At 50.3% G+C, this 15,779-nt stretch overlaps 5 protein-coding genes across 13 annotated transcripts in view; 2 read left to right on the top strand and 3 right to left on the bottom strand.

The window, feature by feature from the left end:
* Positions 1-499, bottom strand: part of szt2 (SZT2 subunit of KICSTOR complex) — a 28,788-nt gene extending 28,289 nt beyond the window's left edge. For 4 of the 7 annotated variants that reach the window (XM_037250290.1, XM_037250288.1, XM_037250289.1 and 1 more), the window contains exon 1: positions 343-498. In XM_037250290.1, coding sequence (XP_037106185.1) covers positions 343-366 — 24 coding nt within the window. In that variant the 5' untranslated portion in view covers positions 367-498. Of the gene's footprint in view, positions 1-342 lie in introns of all 7 variants that reach the window. The other 3 variants (XM_037250286.1, XM_037250292.1, XM_037250291.1) reach the window with 1 other exon arrangement.
* A 506-nt stretch (positions 500-1,005) lies between these two features.
* ddx10 (DEAD (Asp-Glu-Ala-Asp) box polypeptide 10) lies at positions 1,006-3,907 on the top strand. The gene is made up of 2 exons (XM_037250302.1): positions 1,006-2,393; positions 2,670-3,907. Exons 1-2 carry the CDS (start codon positions 1,098-1,100, stop codon positions 3,759-3,761), a joined length of 2,388 nt encoding a protein of 795 aa, XP_037106197.1. The 5' UTR covers positions 1,006-1,097; the 3' UTR covers positions 3,762-3,907.
* Positions 3,908-4,055: 148 nt separating this feature from the next.
* Positions 4,056-7,833, bottom strand: lrrc41 (leucine rich repeat containing 41). Its single transcript, XM_037250303.1, has 8 exons — positions 7,562-7,833; positions 6,510-7,397; positions 5,883-6,098; positions 5,617-5,784; positions 5,319-5,417; positions 5,048-5,176; positions 4,909-4,981; positions 4,056-4,617 (listed from the first exon to the last, which is right to left on the bottom strand). The coding sequence occupies exons 1-8, from the start codon at positions 7,674-7,676 to the stop codon at positions 4,398-4,400; spliced, it is 1,908 nt and encodes a 635-aa protein (XP_037106198.1). The 5' UTR covers positions 7,677-7,833; the 3' UTR covers positions 4,056-4,397.
* A 364-nt stretch (positions 7,834-8,197) lies between these two features.
* LOC119122110 lies at positions 8,198-10,823 on the top strand. 3 transcript variants are annotated; one of them, XM_037250315.1, is made up of 5 exons: positions 8,198-9,449; positions 9,589-9,743; positions 9,922-10,069; positions 10,138-10,440; positions 10,619-10,823. In XM_037250315.1, exons 1-5 carry the CDS (start codon positions 8,220-8,222, stop codon positions 10,760-10,762), a joined length of 1,980 nt encoding a protein of 659 aa, XP_037106210.1. In that variant the 5' UTR covers positions 8,198-8,219; the 3' UTR covers positions 10,763-10,823. The 3 variants fall into 3 exon arrangements, with proteins under 3 accessions (XP_037106210.1, XP_037106209.1, XP_037106208.1); XM_037250314.1 differs by having other exon boundaries at positions 9,523-9,743; positions 9,925-10,069; XM_037250313.1 differs by having other exon boundaries at positions 9,523-9,743.
* Positions 10,824-10,825: 2 nt separating this feature from the next.
* Positions 10,826-14,016, bottom strand: LOC119122143 (transcription initiation factor TFIID subunit 4B-like). The gene is made up of 12 exons (XM_037250348.1): positions 13,829-14,016; positions 13,509-13,619; positions 13,307-13,429; positions 13,142-13,231; positions 12,892-13,056; positions 12,730-12,823; positions 12,506-12,596; positions 12,129-12,420; positions 11,946-12,071; positions 11,791-11,847; positions 11,589-11,696; positions 10,826-11,513 (listed from the first exon to the last, which is right to left on the bottom strand). The coding sequence occupies exons 1-12, from the start codon at positions 13,973-13,975 to the stop codon at positions 11,388-11,390; spliced, it is 1,530 nt and encodes a 509-aa protein (XP_037106243.1). The 5' UTR covers positions 13,976-14,016; the 3' UTR covers positions 10,826-11,387.
* Positions 14,017-15,779: the final 1,763 nt, after the last annotated feature.

Here is a 15,779-nt window from a genome sequence, read left to right as displayed (position 1 = left end):
ATCGGTAAAGAGTACTTCAATGACATCATGATGACGGATTGACGTGTCGTTGCCATATTTTCCCGCCTATTTTTAACATGACTAATTAATGAATGACACCATGAAGAAGTCCCTCAAACACACTGACACAAGGTGAACCTCATCAACTCACACTCCCGTTAGCTGTCAAGCACAAGCGAGGTGGCAGCCATGAAATACGAGTTTTTGTTGACAGTGTCAAAATGTGATGCTATTTAAATCCACTTGCTTGGATGTTAGTTGGTGACAAAACAGGAGCAACAGTGAAATTAAGCCAGTGCACCACTTCTGTCCTTGCAACAGCATTTGTTGGGCTCAACTCACCTCAGTGTCCTGTCTCTCTGCCATGCCGTGCGTGGCATAAGGACCGCGGGGATGTTGGCGGTCGTCAAAACGATCAATTTGGAACTTGCTTGGGACGAAATTGGCGTCTTGTTTGTCATGTAGACGGTCTATGGACACTCGTCTTCTTCGCGCTCACTACTGGCGGTTGGATTAGAACTAACAAGCTCACGACTGCCATCAGGCGGTTTGAAGTGAAAACTGAAGCGCCTCCGCTCGAATTAAATTCGTTCATTTCCAAAGGAACAAGATTAGATTTATAAACAGAATGAAGCCATTATTCAAAATAGTTCATGTGGTATAAATAGTTCTACATGATATCTCGATAAGAAAAATCAGGGAGCAACAGAGGAGGTACTGAGGAAATACTTGTGAATAAAGAACTAAAAAAGGGAACTCTTAATGTGGGTAAATGGGAACTACATAATGAAATAGAATCATTAAACAAATAATTATAAAGTTTAAAGTATGAGCGAGATGAGCAATTGAGTGGAATTGTGTAAGATTGGTTTATTAAATTGATTTTGTCTGCATGAGAATTTTGACACCAAGAAAACGCAGCAATAGGAGAGGTCTTTGGGTGGCGCTAATGTTCAATTATAGTTTGGAAACACAAAGAAGAAGACTGCCGTGGCACTTTGTAATGACGTCATTATAACTCGACATTTTCTCCACGCTATAAGACGCTTACGTCACATTCACCATTTCTCCGCATGCATTCATTTTAAATCAATAAAATGGACGACACGTCGGATCCAATCAAAGACTTCGAACAATGGAAAAAGAAATACAACTTGAAGAAAGCTCGCGTCAAGCGTGAACGAATCAAGACGAAGCCGGAGTGGCAGGTCGAGCAAGAGAAGATCGACCGGCTGGTGAGCAGGTACGGCGACATCGACAGCAAGGAAGTCATCAGGTTCTCCGACTTCCCAATTTCCAAGAAAACCCTCTTAGCCCTCCAGAAGCACCAGTACAGGCAGCCCACTGAGATCCAGAGGCAGACGATCGGCTTCGCGCTGCAGGGGAAGGACGTGCTGGGAGCCGCCAAGACCGGATCTGGAAAGACTTTAGCCTTCCTCGTCCCGGTGCTGGAATGTCTGTACCGCCAGCAGTGGAGCTCCGTGGACGGCCTGGGCGCCCTCATCATCTCTCCCACCAGGGAGCTGGCCTACCAGACCTTCGAGGTGCTCCGCAAGGTGGGCAAGAACCACGAGTTCTCAGCGGGCCTCATCATCGGTGGAAAGGACCTGAAGGGCGAGTCCGAGAAGATCCACCGCACCAACATCGTTATCTGCACGCCGGGCAGGCTGCTGCAGCACATGGATGAGACGCCTGACTTCCACGTGACCGACCTGTGCATGCTGGTGCTGGACGAAGCCGATCGCATCCTGGACATGGGCTTCGCCAGCACGCTCAACGCCATCGTGGAGAACCTCCCCGTCGGCCGGCAGACGCTTTTGTTCTCCGCCACACAGACCAAGTCAGTCAAAGACCTGGCGCGACTTAGCCTCAAGGACCCAGAGTACGTGTGGGTGCATGAGAAGGCCAAGTTCAGCACGCCGGCCACGCTGGAGCAGAGCTACGTCGTGTGCGAGCTCCATGACAAGGTCAACATGCTCTTCTCCTTCATCCGAAGTCACTTGAAGAAGAAGATCATAGTGTTCTTTGCCTGCTGCAAGGAGGTGCAGTACTTGTTCCGCATTTTCTGCCGCCTGCGGCCGGGCATCCCCGTGTTGGCGTTGCACGGCAAGCAGCAGCAGATGAAGCGGGTGGAGGTCTACAACGACTTCCTGCGAAAGAATAACGCCGTGCTCTTTGCCACGGACATCGCCGCGAGGGGACTGGACTTCCCCGCCGTCAACTGGGTGCTGCAGTACGACTGCCCCGAGGACGCAGACACCTACATCCACAGGGTGGGCCGCACGGCCAGGTACAAGGAGGGCGGCGAGGCCTTGCTGCTGCTGATGCCCTCCGAGCAGACGGGCATGATTGCCCAGCTGCAAGAGAAGAAGGTGCCCGTCAACAAGATCCAGGTGGGTTGTCCCGCCTCTCTCTAGGTGTGCTCAGTTTTCTCTTCTGGGCAGAAAACTCAGAAACTTTGTGTTTACTTTTGTTTTTGCGTAGGAAGACCTTAATAGGGTGATTGATACTGGTATTGGTCAACGTTGCTATTATCGATATGGTTAAATGAAGCTGGTATTGTTACTTGGTATCGGTACTCGCCCATTCTCAGCTTTGCGTTTTATTTACGTTTTTTTGTCTTTTTCTGCTTGCTCATCGTCTAAGCTCATGTGATTTGTTGATGGCAGGTGAATCCAGAAAAGCTCCAGAATGTTCAGCAGAAGCTGGAGGCCTTCCTGGCTCAGGAGCAGGAGCAGAAGGAGCGCGCCCAGCGCTGCTTTGTCTCTTACTTGCGCTCCGTCTTTCTGATGAGGAACAAGGACGTGTTTGACGTCTTCAAGTTGCGGCTGCACAAGTACGCGGTGTCCTTGGGCCTGGCCGTGGCGCCGCGGGTGCGCTTCCTCGACAAAGCTGAGGCAGGGAGAACGGCTGAAAAGCGAGGGGAAGACGAGGAACTGAGCAGCTTCAAAGCTCAATTAAGAGGCGATTTTCCTCACCAAGAGGAATCTGAAGATGACAGTGATAATGAAGATCGGGCCAAAGCGCCCTTCCTGGATGCCGACGATGACGACCTGAGAGAGATAGACTTCCTCACAGTCAAACGAAAGGATGTCTTCAAGAATGAAGAAGAGCACCAGACCCAGGTGGATGAGCCCATCAAGAAGGCGCCCCAAAAAATGACCAAGTACAAAGAGGCCAAGAAGATCCTCAAAAGGAACTTCAAAGTCAACACTAAAGTGTCCTTCACAGAGGAAGGGGAAGCCATCCAGGTTTGGCCTCCCGTACAGAGCTTGGCCACCAGCCAGGATGGGGCGCAGGAGGAAGACGACGTGTCGGGGATCAACGTGGAGAAGGCCAAGGAGCGGCTGAGGAGGGAGGACCGGGAGTTTGACAAGCAGGAGTATAGCCGCAAGGTGAAGGCCAAACACCGCGAGAAGAAGCTAAAGGCCAAAGCGGCCAGGAAGGAGGCCAGCAAGCAGCACGCAGACAAGTCGGAGGATGACAGCGACGAGGTGGTGGCGTATCTGGCCAGCGGCGGCGAGGAGGAGTTTGACCCCAGCACGCTGCCGGACCCCGACAGACAGCGTGACGACACCGAGGATGAAGATGGACCCGTTAAACGCAGCTACAGCAGCAGTGAGGAAGATGAGGCACCACGGAGGAGCGGGAAGAAGGCAAGGCAGCAGCAGCAAGAGGAGGAACACGCATCGCTGGACACGGGCCTGTCGCTGGCCGAGGACGAGGAGCTGGTCATGCGGCTGCTCTCGGGACGCACGTGAAGTTAACAGGACTAATTTTGTTTTGCTAATTTTGTCATTATCGTCACGTCACACGCAAGACTTGACTCTAGTTCGACTTTGACATCCTTGATATACTGTATATTAATCATATTATTATAACTTGGATATAAAGTGTTACAAAATAATTTGTATTGGTTTTTTTTGCTTAACAATCACAAAGGAGTCATAGTTCAGATTATTCAAGATGATAGCAGCCTTTCTGCAGTAAGAAACAGCCTCGTTTTCTTGCCACAAATTAATTTGTTACCTCACAAAATTTTCACATATCACATGACAGTTTTTCAATTTTTTTAGAAAATGTATTTAAAAAAAAAAAAAAGAAGTCACATGTACGTTAGTTGTCACGAGTTGATTCAACTCCCCCCCCCCCCCCCCCCCCACACACCAAAGTCTCTAAAAGTGAAACACAGGATGCACTTCAATGTCATTCAAAAAGTTCACAGCATTTCACTTTTGTTTTTCCAATTTTACCACCTCATGACGACATCAGTGTTTATTTTTTGTCCACGGCGACTAGCATGCCACCAGCATATCGCTTTCCCTTCCTGGCAAAGACAGCAGACGTTCCGCTTGAATAAAAGACTTTGGTGATTACGTACGTATCCTTCAACCGCTTCACATGTTGCTGATGTAATCGGCCATGGTGTTTTTTGAGTTCCACTCATTGGTGAGGACACGGCAGAAGGGGCGGAGCTTGTCAAGTGCCGCCTTCCACGTGTTGATGTCGCGATCCCCCGGGTTGGTGGTGAGGTCCAAGGTGAGTTGGCGCTGAGGAGGATGCGAACTCAAAGCCTCGGCCAACAGTAGCAGGTCTGCTGGCTGAATGAAGTTGGCTCTGGACAAAAACAATTGAGGATTGTTATTTTGGAATCAGATATACGTTGCGTCGAGTGGAAAAATATCACTATCGATAGTAATTGTTAGCCTGTGTGGCTATTGTATGTTAGCATAAAGCGAGCGGAGGCTCTTGGCCTTGTTTTAAAGACAGGTGTCATTTTCTTTGTTTCCTGTTTACCCTAACGAGTTGAGTGTAGCACAAGAAAATTTGGTGACTCCTTCACTATCTACCAATCTGCTGCCTCGCTGCGCCTCAAGCAAACGAGGAACCGCTCTTCTGAGCACTCACCCGACGTGGAGGTACTCCAGCGAGCTGGGCGCGCGTCCTGAGAAGAGCTGGGCCAGCACGTGCACGTCTTTGGCTGCGGAGACAAACACATGCGTCAGACACTCGCCGAGTTGGCCGTCAGTGAAAATGCGACGCTTACCCAGGCGATTGTGAGACAAGGTGAGCTTGCGCAGGGACGGCAGCGTCTTCAGGGCGTCCACCAGTTGACGAAGACTCTCGGCCTTGTCCACGGCACATTCCAGAAGACGACAGTCTTTGAGGTGGAGCTCTGGTAGACCACAAAGCAGGAGAATGAGAAGAAGGACAAGAAGGCAGAGGAGGCGGAGGAAGGATGAAGACAAGGACAACAACAAAAGGTGGATAAAGCGGAAAGATGGAGGATGAAGCCAGGCGAAAGAGCCACGTGTCACCTTCCAGCTTGCAGACGCTCAGGAGCTTGATGATCTCCTCCAAACAATCTGACAAGTTGAGGTCCAGCAAGCTGAGACTCGTCAGCAGAATGTTGGACTCTAGGCACACATGAACAGAACGAATCATGAAGACAATCATAGAAGATCAGATTGGAGAAATTCGCATTGAAAAATGAAAACAAATGCTGAGTGTTAATTTGAGATCAGATTAATCGAAATGCAATTTCTAACGTGATAGGGAATCCCGTTTTCAGCCTGTGCAAAATGAAGCCTGACATCATCAAGTGGGGCTGCTTACCTGCGAGTGTGTTGAGGAGTTCCTTGAGGGAGTGGCCGGTGGGCAAGCGTATGGCCGAAATATGCAGCGAGACCAGACGCGGGCACACTCGCAACACGGTCAAGAGGAACTCGGCGTCCCGCTGGTCCTCATACAAATTGACTGACAGGTGCTCCAGTTCAAGTTCGCCTGCGGAGCCAAAGTGAAAACGATTGACCGTCCAACTGCTGCTGCCTTAGCTTCGGGGTGTTTGAACGCGTTCGAACCCCCTCCCGCCACCAGCTCACCTTTGAACTTTTTTTTGTTCTTGTATGCGTAGACGACGGCCCCCACATGCAGCTCCTTCAGCTCCAGGTAAGCTTGCAGCAGGTTGAAAAGCAGATCCTCCGTGCACTGCATCGAGGGGATGGACACGCGACGGAGGCAGCGGCGGGGACGTGAGGACAAAGACGCCAGCCCCGTTGTAAAGGTGTCCTCCAGCAAGATGGTCAGGTCGCGTTCGACTTGAACAATCAACGACAGTGACATGTCAAAACGCTTACATCCATAAAAAATATATATGAGCTGAAAAAAACACTGTTGGTCAAAAAGATAGTATTTGTCCAAATATTCATCTTTTTTCACAAATTGATAATCTGTCTCAATGTCAACTGTTCTTTTTACACTTTAAGGAAGTTTTAAATTGAACACTAACAACACTACCAATTATTTTAATAATCAATTAATCTATTGATTTTTTTATTTTTATTAATTTGTTTAAAATAACATTTATGATTTAAAAACAAAACACTTGTGTATTATAAAAAAAAAAAAAAACAAGTGTTCCATTAAACTTTTTTATAACGTTGGGATTATTTGCTCTGTGTGACATTTAATATTTCAGAAAACAAAGAAAACCCGTCAGTGGGCCCAACCGCAAGCAAGGAATGGCATTTCCAGCGTCAGCGTGGTAAGGCTGTCCAATGTGGGCAGGATTTGGACCAGCTCCTTCATCATGTCCAAGTTGCAATCAGTGACTGTCAGACTTTGGATCTTTCCAACCGGACACGGCTTCACGCAGCCGGGGTAAGAGACTTCATAACAATGGAAACGGGAGCTCACTGTCTTGTCCGTCTTCAAGTGTTTGGCAGGGGGACCATTTTCATCCTCAAATTCTTCGGAATCCATTGACTCTTCTGAATCATATCTGATGTTTATTAAACATCTCTGCTGCTCCACAGCAGGTTTATACACATGGTCACGGTCATAGAATAGCCAAGTCAAGAAGCAGCCGAAAGCTGAATTCACACTGACGTGTTTAACCACACCGTGGTCCAAAAAGCGATGCACCAAGAAGGTGAAAAGTTCGTCCAAATCCCGGGACGTGGAACTGTCGGTCCACTCCAACTTCAGCGACTCCACCGTCTTCTCCAGACTGGAGAGAAGGGGATCCCCCGCTGTCAAGTTCACGGCCAGCTCCATGTCAGAGCTGAGCGTCACGTGCTTGACGTACTTGACCGCCGTTGAGAGGACCGTGGGCAAGTCCATGTGATTCCAGATGTCCAAGTCGACGTATGGGCGGCGGAGACGCTGGGAAAACATCCATTGGGCAAACATCCGTTGCATCACTTCCACTTTTACCTCCTGTGAAGTGTCAAAGGTCTTTTGCTGGAATCTCGTGTCCCTGCCGGCCAACCTTTGGTATATCTTCATCCATGCCGAATAGGTGGACACTCCTTTGCGCTCGAGCTCTGGCTGAAGCTGATCCAGCTGGCACGGGTTCATGTAAGGAAGGAGGTCTTTCAACAGGTCTGCTGGCACACCTGAGGCGGTGCAAACAAAATATAAGTGAGAGGGACACAGAAAAAAGTCCATTCTCTCAAAGGAATGGGATTTTTTGTGACCCTTTGTCTTATGTGCCGCTTTCGCGCTTGCATTACAGTTTGAGGCGCCATCAACAACAAAAATAGATAAATGTTCCACTTACTAAGAATCGCTGCTGCATCTATTTTTTCAAGACTGAAATGATAGTGGACGGCTTCCAAGCAGACCACCCTTAAAGTCCTGATCTGTTCCTCCCTCATGCTCTTTAAAGAGCACATCGTCTTCTCAGTGTGAGGATTGGCGACGTGCCTGTTTATTTGTTTTTAAAAAAAAAACATCCGTTTTTCCCTTTCTAGGGAAGTGACGTCAAGAGAAGATGTCGACCATAAAAGCACTAGCGACCCCACTGGCAGGGAGTCCAGTCGACTCGTTATTTCACGGTTCAAACTTTTCCTTTAATTCTCTGCACGTCGTATCCTCGACTAGTTAAATTTTAATGTCAGACCCCCCCCCCCCCTCACACCCCAAAAAAAAAAAAAAATACCCCGAAGATCAAAAGTATGCATTTCAATCACTTGTTTTTCCAGCATATTGGAGGTCGATATCGGTAATGAAATGTAATTTTTAGAAATGTTTATTGTCAATCATCCCTGAGTTGCTGGCATCGTCGTGCACGCACCTTGCACCATAAAACCTGCACAAGAACCGAGCATGGTTGAAGGTCACTAAACCACAAAAGGACTTTTTGGGGAGGGGGCGCTGCGGTCCAATATAACGCGCATGCGCACTGCTGGCGGACCGCTTGGCACGCAAACCGCAATATGGAGAGACCGCCTGACAGCGGAGGCTGCACGGAGATCACGGGCTGGGAAGACGAAATCCAGGAGGTGCGCATCACCGGCGAGGAGGGCTGGGAGTCACCGTTGGTCCTCACTCCAAGCGCGGACCGCAGCTCCCCAGTTGCGCCCGACTCTCACCCGAGCACTCCGGACGGCACCCGGTTGAGCGACAACACGCGCTTGGCAACACGCTATGCCGTGCGCATCTTCAGGGAATACCTGCGCGACAGGGCGCGCAGTCCGGACTTTGAAAGCCTGGACAAGGCGGAACTGTGCGCGCTGCTGCGCTCCTTCTACGCGGAAGCGCGCTCCAAAAGCGGCCAGTTGTACAGCAAGTCGTCTCTCGTCAGCATCCGGAGCTCGCTCAACCGCTACCTGAACGAGCCGCCCCATTGCCGCACGCTGGACCTCACCAAGGACCCGGAGCTGCGCGGGGCCAACCTCACCTTGGCGGCGGTCATCCGGCGGCTGGAGGAGCGGGGCGGCGGGCCGGTGGTGCAGAAGCAGGCCATCGCGCGCTCGGACCTGTGCCGCCTCTACGAGTCATCCATGTTCGACGCGTCCACGCCGCCGGGGTTGCTCAACAAAGTTTGGTTCGAGACCTGCATGTACTTCAGCACTAGAGGACGCGAGAAGCAGCGCGAGCTCCGCGAGGACTCGTTCGCGCTGGCCACCGACCAGCAAGGCCGGAAGTTCGTCTACTTCCGAGACACGCGCGGGAGTCGGAAAACGACCACCAAGGACGACGTCACTTTTCGGCCGCGCATGTACGAGACGCGCACGGCGTTGTGCCCTTACGCCAGCTTCGTGCGCTACCTGTCCAAGCGCAACCCCCTGTGCCGAGCTTTCTTCCAGCGGCCACGCGATGCCTGCAGCCCGGCCGACGGCACCTGGTTCGAAAACAAGGCCGTCGGGAAGAACCTTCTGGGCACACGCATGCAGATGCTGTCGCGCGCCGCCAAACTGTCCAGGACGTACACTAACCACTCCATCGGCGCCGTCTCCATAGCAACGCTCGACAGCATCGTGGGCGGTGCTGTGGCGACAGACGACACAGGCGGCAGCGAGCGTTTTCTGGTTGCTGTGGCAACGCAACGCGCTACCACGGGTGCTCAGATCGGAGGTCTTTCTTCTCCTCACCTCAAAGGACCCCGAGAAGCCAGAGACAGACGCGCGCATGCGCAACATCGTGTTCACCCCACCGTCACCCAGGTAGCCTGAAAAGTCACCGGCACTTAATTAGGGATGAAATGCATCAGAGTTTCTTCTCTCTAATTCTACAAAGCTAGCCACAGCTAACAGGCCTGGAGGTGGCAGACAAAGTGCTGATCGAGAGTGTTATGTATCCCAGGACAGCGACGGGCAGACTTCAGCGTCCCCGCCCGGTTCGCCTGGCGTCCCCACGCTGGCTCAGCTGAGCAAAGCCAACGCCCCGGTCCACGTTGACGTGGGAGGTCACACGTACACCAGCAGCTTGGAAACCCTCAGAAAGTACCCCGACTCACGGTGAGACATGTGCTGACTCTAGTGCTTGCATGGGAGGCTCATGGTGGTTTGCTTGGCCTACTTTTGTAGCTTCTAAATGGTTAGGATTGCCTTGCAGCGGTTCACAGCAACTGGTGTAGAAAATGCCAGAATGAAAATGAAATAATTTCCATTATGTGACGCGCTAGCAGTGTGTCAGCAGGATCGGGCGACTGTTCGACGGAAGCGAGCCCATCGTGCTTGATGGTCTCCGGCAGAACTACTTTATCGACCGAGACGGTGCCATGTTCCGCTACATCCTCAACTTTCTACGTACCTCCAAGCTTCTCCTCCCGGACGACTTCAACGTGAGTGCCGAGCTGCTCCTTTAGCAGTTCACATAGAGCTTACCTCTTGTCCTGTGGCTGTGCCGCAGGAGTATGCTTTGCTGTATGAGGAAGCCTCCTTCTTCCAACTGGCTCCTCTGCAGGAGGAACTTCGGCGCTGGCGCAGCAGGCAGGAAAACGAGAGTGCGCTGCCGTGGGAGTGCGTAGTGGTTCACGTGGCTCAAGACCCGCGCGAGAGGATCGATGTGAGCGGTCACCGAACCACCCTGGAGGAGGTCTTCCCGGAAGTCAGAGCGTTAGCATGCGAGTCTGGAAACGACAGACCAGAGAACAACGACTCACACATCCGTCGCTTCCCTCTCGACGACCACTGCAGTCTCACCTCTGTCCAGGTGGGTCAGGAATACTAAATTGTCTTGAAAAATAGAAACAAAAGATTGGGTCGTAGTTCACATATTTGTCCTGTAGGTTCATCCCAGATTCAAAATTGTCTTAAAAAAACTTTTAGCAATTTTGGTAGGCACAAAGCCAGAGAAAGCGTGTCTCGATACGTTTTTGTTGCACTTGCAGGTGCTGGAGCGCTTCCAACAAAGAGGATTCCGGGTGACCAGTTCGTGCGGCAGTGCCGAAGCCTCCTCATGCTTCAACCAGTACCTGTTAGGCCGGGCGAGCGGCCGGCACCCTATCGCATGCATCAAACGCGAAGAGCTGTAAGACTGCTTCTGTCAACCCTGGAATGACTATGATGTCATGTGACAGGAAGCCCAGCACAAAATGTTTTATTTACAACATGACGCAAAATGCTTGTGGACATTTTTTTTTTTTAATGAAATAGAGAACATAAAGAGAGCTTCAACACAACATTGTTGCTAATTGTTGGATTGTTGCTAATTATAGACCTGTCTGGGGTCTTCTTTTCTGAACACAAAAACTTGAAAAGTCATTTGACAAACACAAAATACATCATTTCAATATGTAAATTTAAACTGACTAACAGAATTCAAACAAGCCTTTCCTCGGTCGTTGTTTTGCTTTGGTTTAAGAGTGGAAATTTGAGATACAATAAGCAATTGTTTGGCACGTAGAAAACACGTCCTCAAGTTTACCGTCAAGCTGAAAATGAAACACTGGGCATAAACAACCGTGCTAGCTCAAAATGCTATTGACAGGCTAACCATATTTTGGCATACGCAACAAGAGCAACATAGTTGCAGCTTGGCATCCTTGGTGGCTTTATTATTTTATTTATTTTTATGAAAGGAGTATTTGCCATACACGTATCTAAGGGCAGAGGGCACCACTGCATTCCAGTTGTAATGATTGGAATGGCTGGACGAGGTCAGAGCATGGCTTTGTAGAAGGTGAGAGAGCGTCGCAGGAACTGGTCCTGCTCCATACACACAAGCAGGTCACGAAGCATCACGCGGCTCACGCGATGGACCGCCTGCCTGGGCGCCAGCGACACCTGACACGCATGCACACACCCAACAATCTCATTGGTTCTCGCCGTCTGTCATACACTCTGGCTCATAATCTGTACCTGGCCTTCGGTGTTACTGATCGGTCTCTTCTTCCTGGGGCCGATGGCCGCCAGAGCAGTGAGGTTGGCTTCTCGTTTCTGCTGCTGAGCTTCTTCCATTTGTTGCAACTTAAGCGGGGAAGGACGACGATAGCGGAGTCAGCAAAAGCACATAAAAGAACAAACTGCGAAGGTAATTTGCATGGAGTGTAAAAATCAGTACCTCTTTGGCTCGCTGCTTGAGCTGCTGCTGCAGAGGATCCTCAGTGTGTGAGCGACTCTGTGAGCGAGACAAACGTGGAGAGAGCCAAATGGGGTGAGACAGGAGGCGGAGGCAAATTCTGGGTGAGACGAGGCCACGCTCGGCCTGAGACTGACCCTGGCCAAGCGCATCATCTTGTCCCGCTCCTCTTCATCTTTCCTCTTCTTCCTCAAAGTGTCCACCTCCTCCAGGAAATGCAGCTGCGAGCGGACGTCGCTCACTTTGGCTTGAAACGGGTCATCCTGACGACACCAAACGGTCACCAGGAGCTCGAACGTGACGCAAAGCGCCTTTGGTACCTTAAGCGCCCTCTTGCGGTGCTCCGCCATCACGCGGAGCTTCTGGAGGAGGCCGCGGAGATACTCCTGGGCGGCGTGAGAAACCAGAGCCACCGCTTCTGGGCCCACTTGGCTCACCCCCAGCGGGCGTCCCGTGCACAGGATCCGGCCCAGCACGGGGCCAGGAGACAAGAAGAGCTGATCCTGGCACGACTGCACGACCGAGCCCACCGCGCTAGTCAGGATCTGAGCATTCTCCTCGCGCAGGTTGACGCCCGCCATGGACGCCACGTCGTTGATGTCGTCATCTTCTCTGCCGGAGGATCGCGGACGGGTTAGCAAGGTGCTCAGTCATTGATTGGCCCATTCGCTGATTCTCGACGGGTGACTTGACTTACTTGTACGAGGCTGAATGGTCCCTGAAAGCAAGTTTGGTGGCGCACGGAGGCTCTCGAGCAAACGCTTGCTTCATAGAGAGCCCACCTAGTAATAATAATCACAAAAAAATAAAAATAATAATGAATAAATAAAAATAAAAGATATAATAAATAAATAATTAAAAAAAAAATAAACAATACAAATAAACAATAATTATGACAAAAACTGAAGCAGCAGGGCTGACCAATCTGGACTGGGGTGACTTTAGGGGTCGAGGAGACTCTCAAGTTCTTGGAGGTCAAAGCTCTGAACTGGGTCGACACGCCTGTGCCACTTGACTGTAAAACAGATCATTAGCCACACTTGTTGTGACTTTTGACAGTTACCAGACTCAAATGGCACAAACCGCCGGATAGAGGGATCTTGGATTTGGAGCTGGGTTCACATTGGGCTTCTTCACCGCAGGGCCGCAGAGGGAGGAGGAGGAGGAGGAGGAGGAGGAGGAGGAGCAGGCCTGCTGGACGAATACCTGAGGGTCTGCGGTGAGGCGGCGCACTGCTGGGAGACTTTTCTGAGAGTAGCAGAACAAGTAAAAGTAGAAAGCCAGTGAATGAGCTCAAAACAAAACAGTGAGCGATCAATGCTCCCTCACTCACCTTGAGGAACGGCACCAAGCACGGCTGCGGCGTGGACTTCAGCTCCCGATAGAGCGCCTCGGTGAACTCCTCCGCCTCTATCCTGCCTTCCTGCAGCAACAGTGAAAGTCATGCGACAACCCGACGGCAAAAAACAGAGTCAAAGGGAAATGTCGAGAACCCCACCAGCAGACTCCTGACCAGGCCTCGCACGTTGTTGGCCATGTTGGCTGACTTGGAGTCGCTGGACGCCAGCTTCATCAGCGTCACCAGGAAGTTCTTACACTTCTTCACGCTCTCCAGTGTCTCCTGGTGGTCGGCAGGAGGAAAAAAAAAAACTTTATGGTGACATGATATGAAACTAAGTGTGCGAGGATGCGGCACTCACCTGACTAAACGTGGGTGGGGGCTCCTTTTTGGTTTCCACGGTGACGGACCGGTGTTCAGGCTCCACGCCGCGCGTTTGAACAGAAGCTGGCTTGGGAGTCACGCCGATCACCTGAAGGCACATAAACTGAGATGAAATCTTTGCGCAGAAGCCGTGAGAACATTTCAAGCATTTTGTATTAGCCTTGGAAATTCTTACTTCCCAATCATCACTCACAATCTTCATATGACATGACATTTTCTTTGTGTTTCATTCCCCGCATTGAATAACCAGTCACTCTGGCGGGAGCACTGAGAGGATGGTCCGAGACATGCTCCTACCTTAACCAGGGGCTTCTGGAGCGCCGCCGGTTGTAAAGTCTGAGGAGCCGGAGCCGTCATCCTGATCACTGTCACCTTCTCGTTGCTTCGACCGGTGGCACCTGGCGTGGAAGTCTCATGTTGCAAAGCGGCACAAATGGTGACCATGAGCGCACACGAGTGCGGCCTTGCGGTGTGCGTGTGTGTGGGGTTCTCTACCTGGGGAGCCAGGATTCCGGTGGCTGTGCTGTTGCTGGTTCTGGTTGCCTGTTGAGCCTGAGCAAAAGCCTGCTGAGACATCAGCATCAGCTGACCGCTGCCACTCCGGATCAGCATCATCCCTGTCCATTTAAATGTACGCATGTAAACAGTTTGACGTAGCCATTCCTACTAGTATTAGTTCCTACTAGTCGTTATATATTGGGGGAATCTTGTCAAGTTGCTACATGTGTACCAGCCAGAAAAAATGTTTCAGTCGTGAGGACAAAAATTAAATACCTGGTGGAATCTGGATGTTAGCGGGCAACTGTGTCGGAGCCGGTCGAGGCACCGTTATCACCACTGTCCTCCCCTGGACTGACGTCGAGTTCATGGTGGTGGCCTGGCTCAGAACCGCTTTGGGACAGTTGGCACTTGCGCTGGCAGGCTTTGAAACTTTGGTTACCATCAAGACGGCAGGGGACGACATCTGAGGTGCTTGAACTGAGGAGGTGGGTTGGTAGACTTCCCCCTTAGAAACACCTGGAGAAGGAACAAGGCCACACTTGGCTGTGACTTGTAGGGTCTTCACTTCATTCGTGGGCTCTCCATCTCCTGCTGTCCCCATGGGGTCTTTATTTGTTGCCATAATTGCCTCTAAGTGGGAAACAAATGTGACCTTGTGCAATCCAGTTTGTAGGACAGTTCTTCAACAATAATGTCTTTATTCATAACCTAAATTACTTAAATGGAAAACAAATGGGATTTTACACAACTACATTGTAAAGGCACATTTCTTTCAACAAACTAAATCAAAGAAACTTACCTTTGTGTCGCTTTGCGTACTTTCTAAGCACACCCAAACGTCATACGAGCCTTTGGCTACTTTATCCAAGATCTTGAGGAGGTGTACCCAATGTATCCATTTTGAACAGATTATCAAAGGGAAATGTGTTTCAGCTAATCTATAGGCAAGTATTTCCGACCAGGCGGCATCGTGTCTGACAAAGCGTATATTTCAAACAATAAAGATCTTTGAAATGTTTGCTAACATTTCAAATCTAGCCAATCCACGAGACTTTGCATGTAACGCGTTGCTAAGACACGTGACATCATATAAAATAATACACGTGTTATACAAAATGTCAGAAAATGTACGCCAAGTGTTTTTAGGATGGTCGAACCGCTGGCGCCTCGGGGCGTGCATATGTAAATTACGCACTCTTCAGATGACGTTAACGCAAACGCAACCTACGCCTTTTACGCTCGGACTGCGTTCAAGGCAAACGGAATATTCAGGCTTGTTGAATCCCGGTTTTTTTCGTTCTTACACTCTACATAAAAATAATTTTGGTCCAAGATAACTTTCGCACTTTTCATGTCACTTGAACGCACCGTGACGTTATCCGCGCATCAGCAATGCGTTCAGGGCACACTGGAAGAACATGTACATGTTGAATCGTGCCTCCCCACACACACACACACACACACGCACACGCACACGCACACGCACACGCACACGCACACACACACACACACACACACACACACACACACACACACACACACACACACACACACACACACACACACACACACACACACACACACACACACACACACACACACACACACACACAAAATGAAAAAGAAAATCATGTTCCTCTCGTTTTGATGCGCTTTATACACAAAAAAACATTGGAATTTCGGTCGACGTTTGATACGTAGAGCCACCCGAAGTTTTGTTAAAGCAACAACACGCCACTTGTGTCTG

The sequence above is a fragment of the Syngnathus acus genome, chromosome 4 (genome assembly GCF_901709675.1).
Source record: "Syngnathus acus chromosome 4, fSynAcu1.2, whole genome shotgun sequence".
In the NCBI taxonomy this organism is placed as follows: Eukaryota; Metazoa; Chordata; class Actinopteri; order Syngnathiformes; family Syngnathidae; genus Syngnathus; species Syngnathus acus.
Note: the sequence above shows the minus strand (reverse complement) of the source record. Positions and strands in the feature narration are given on the sequence as shown.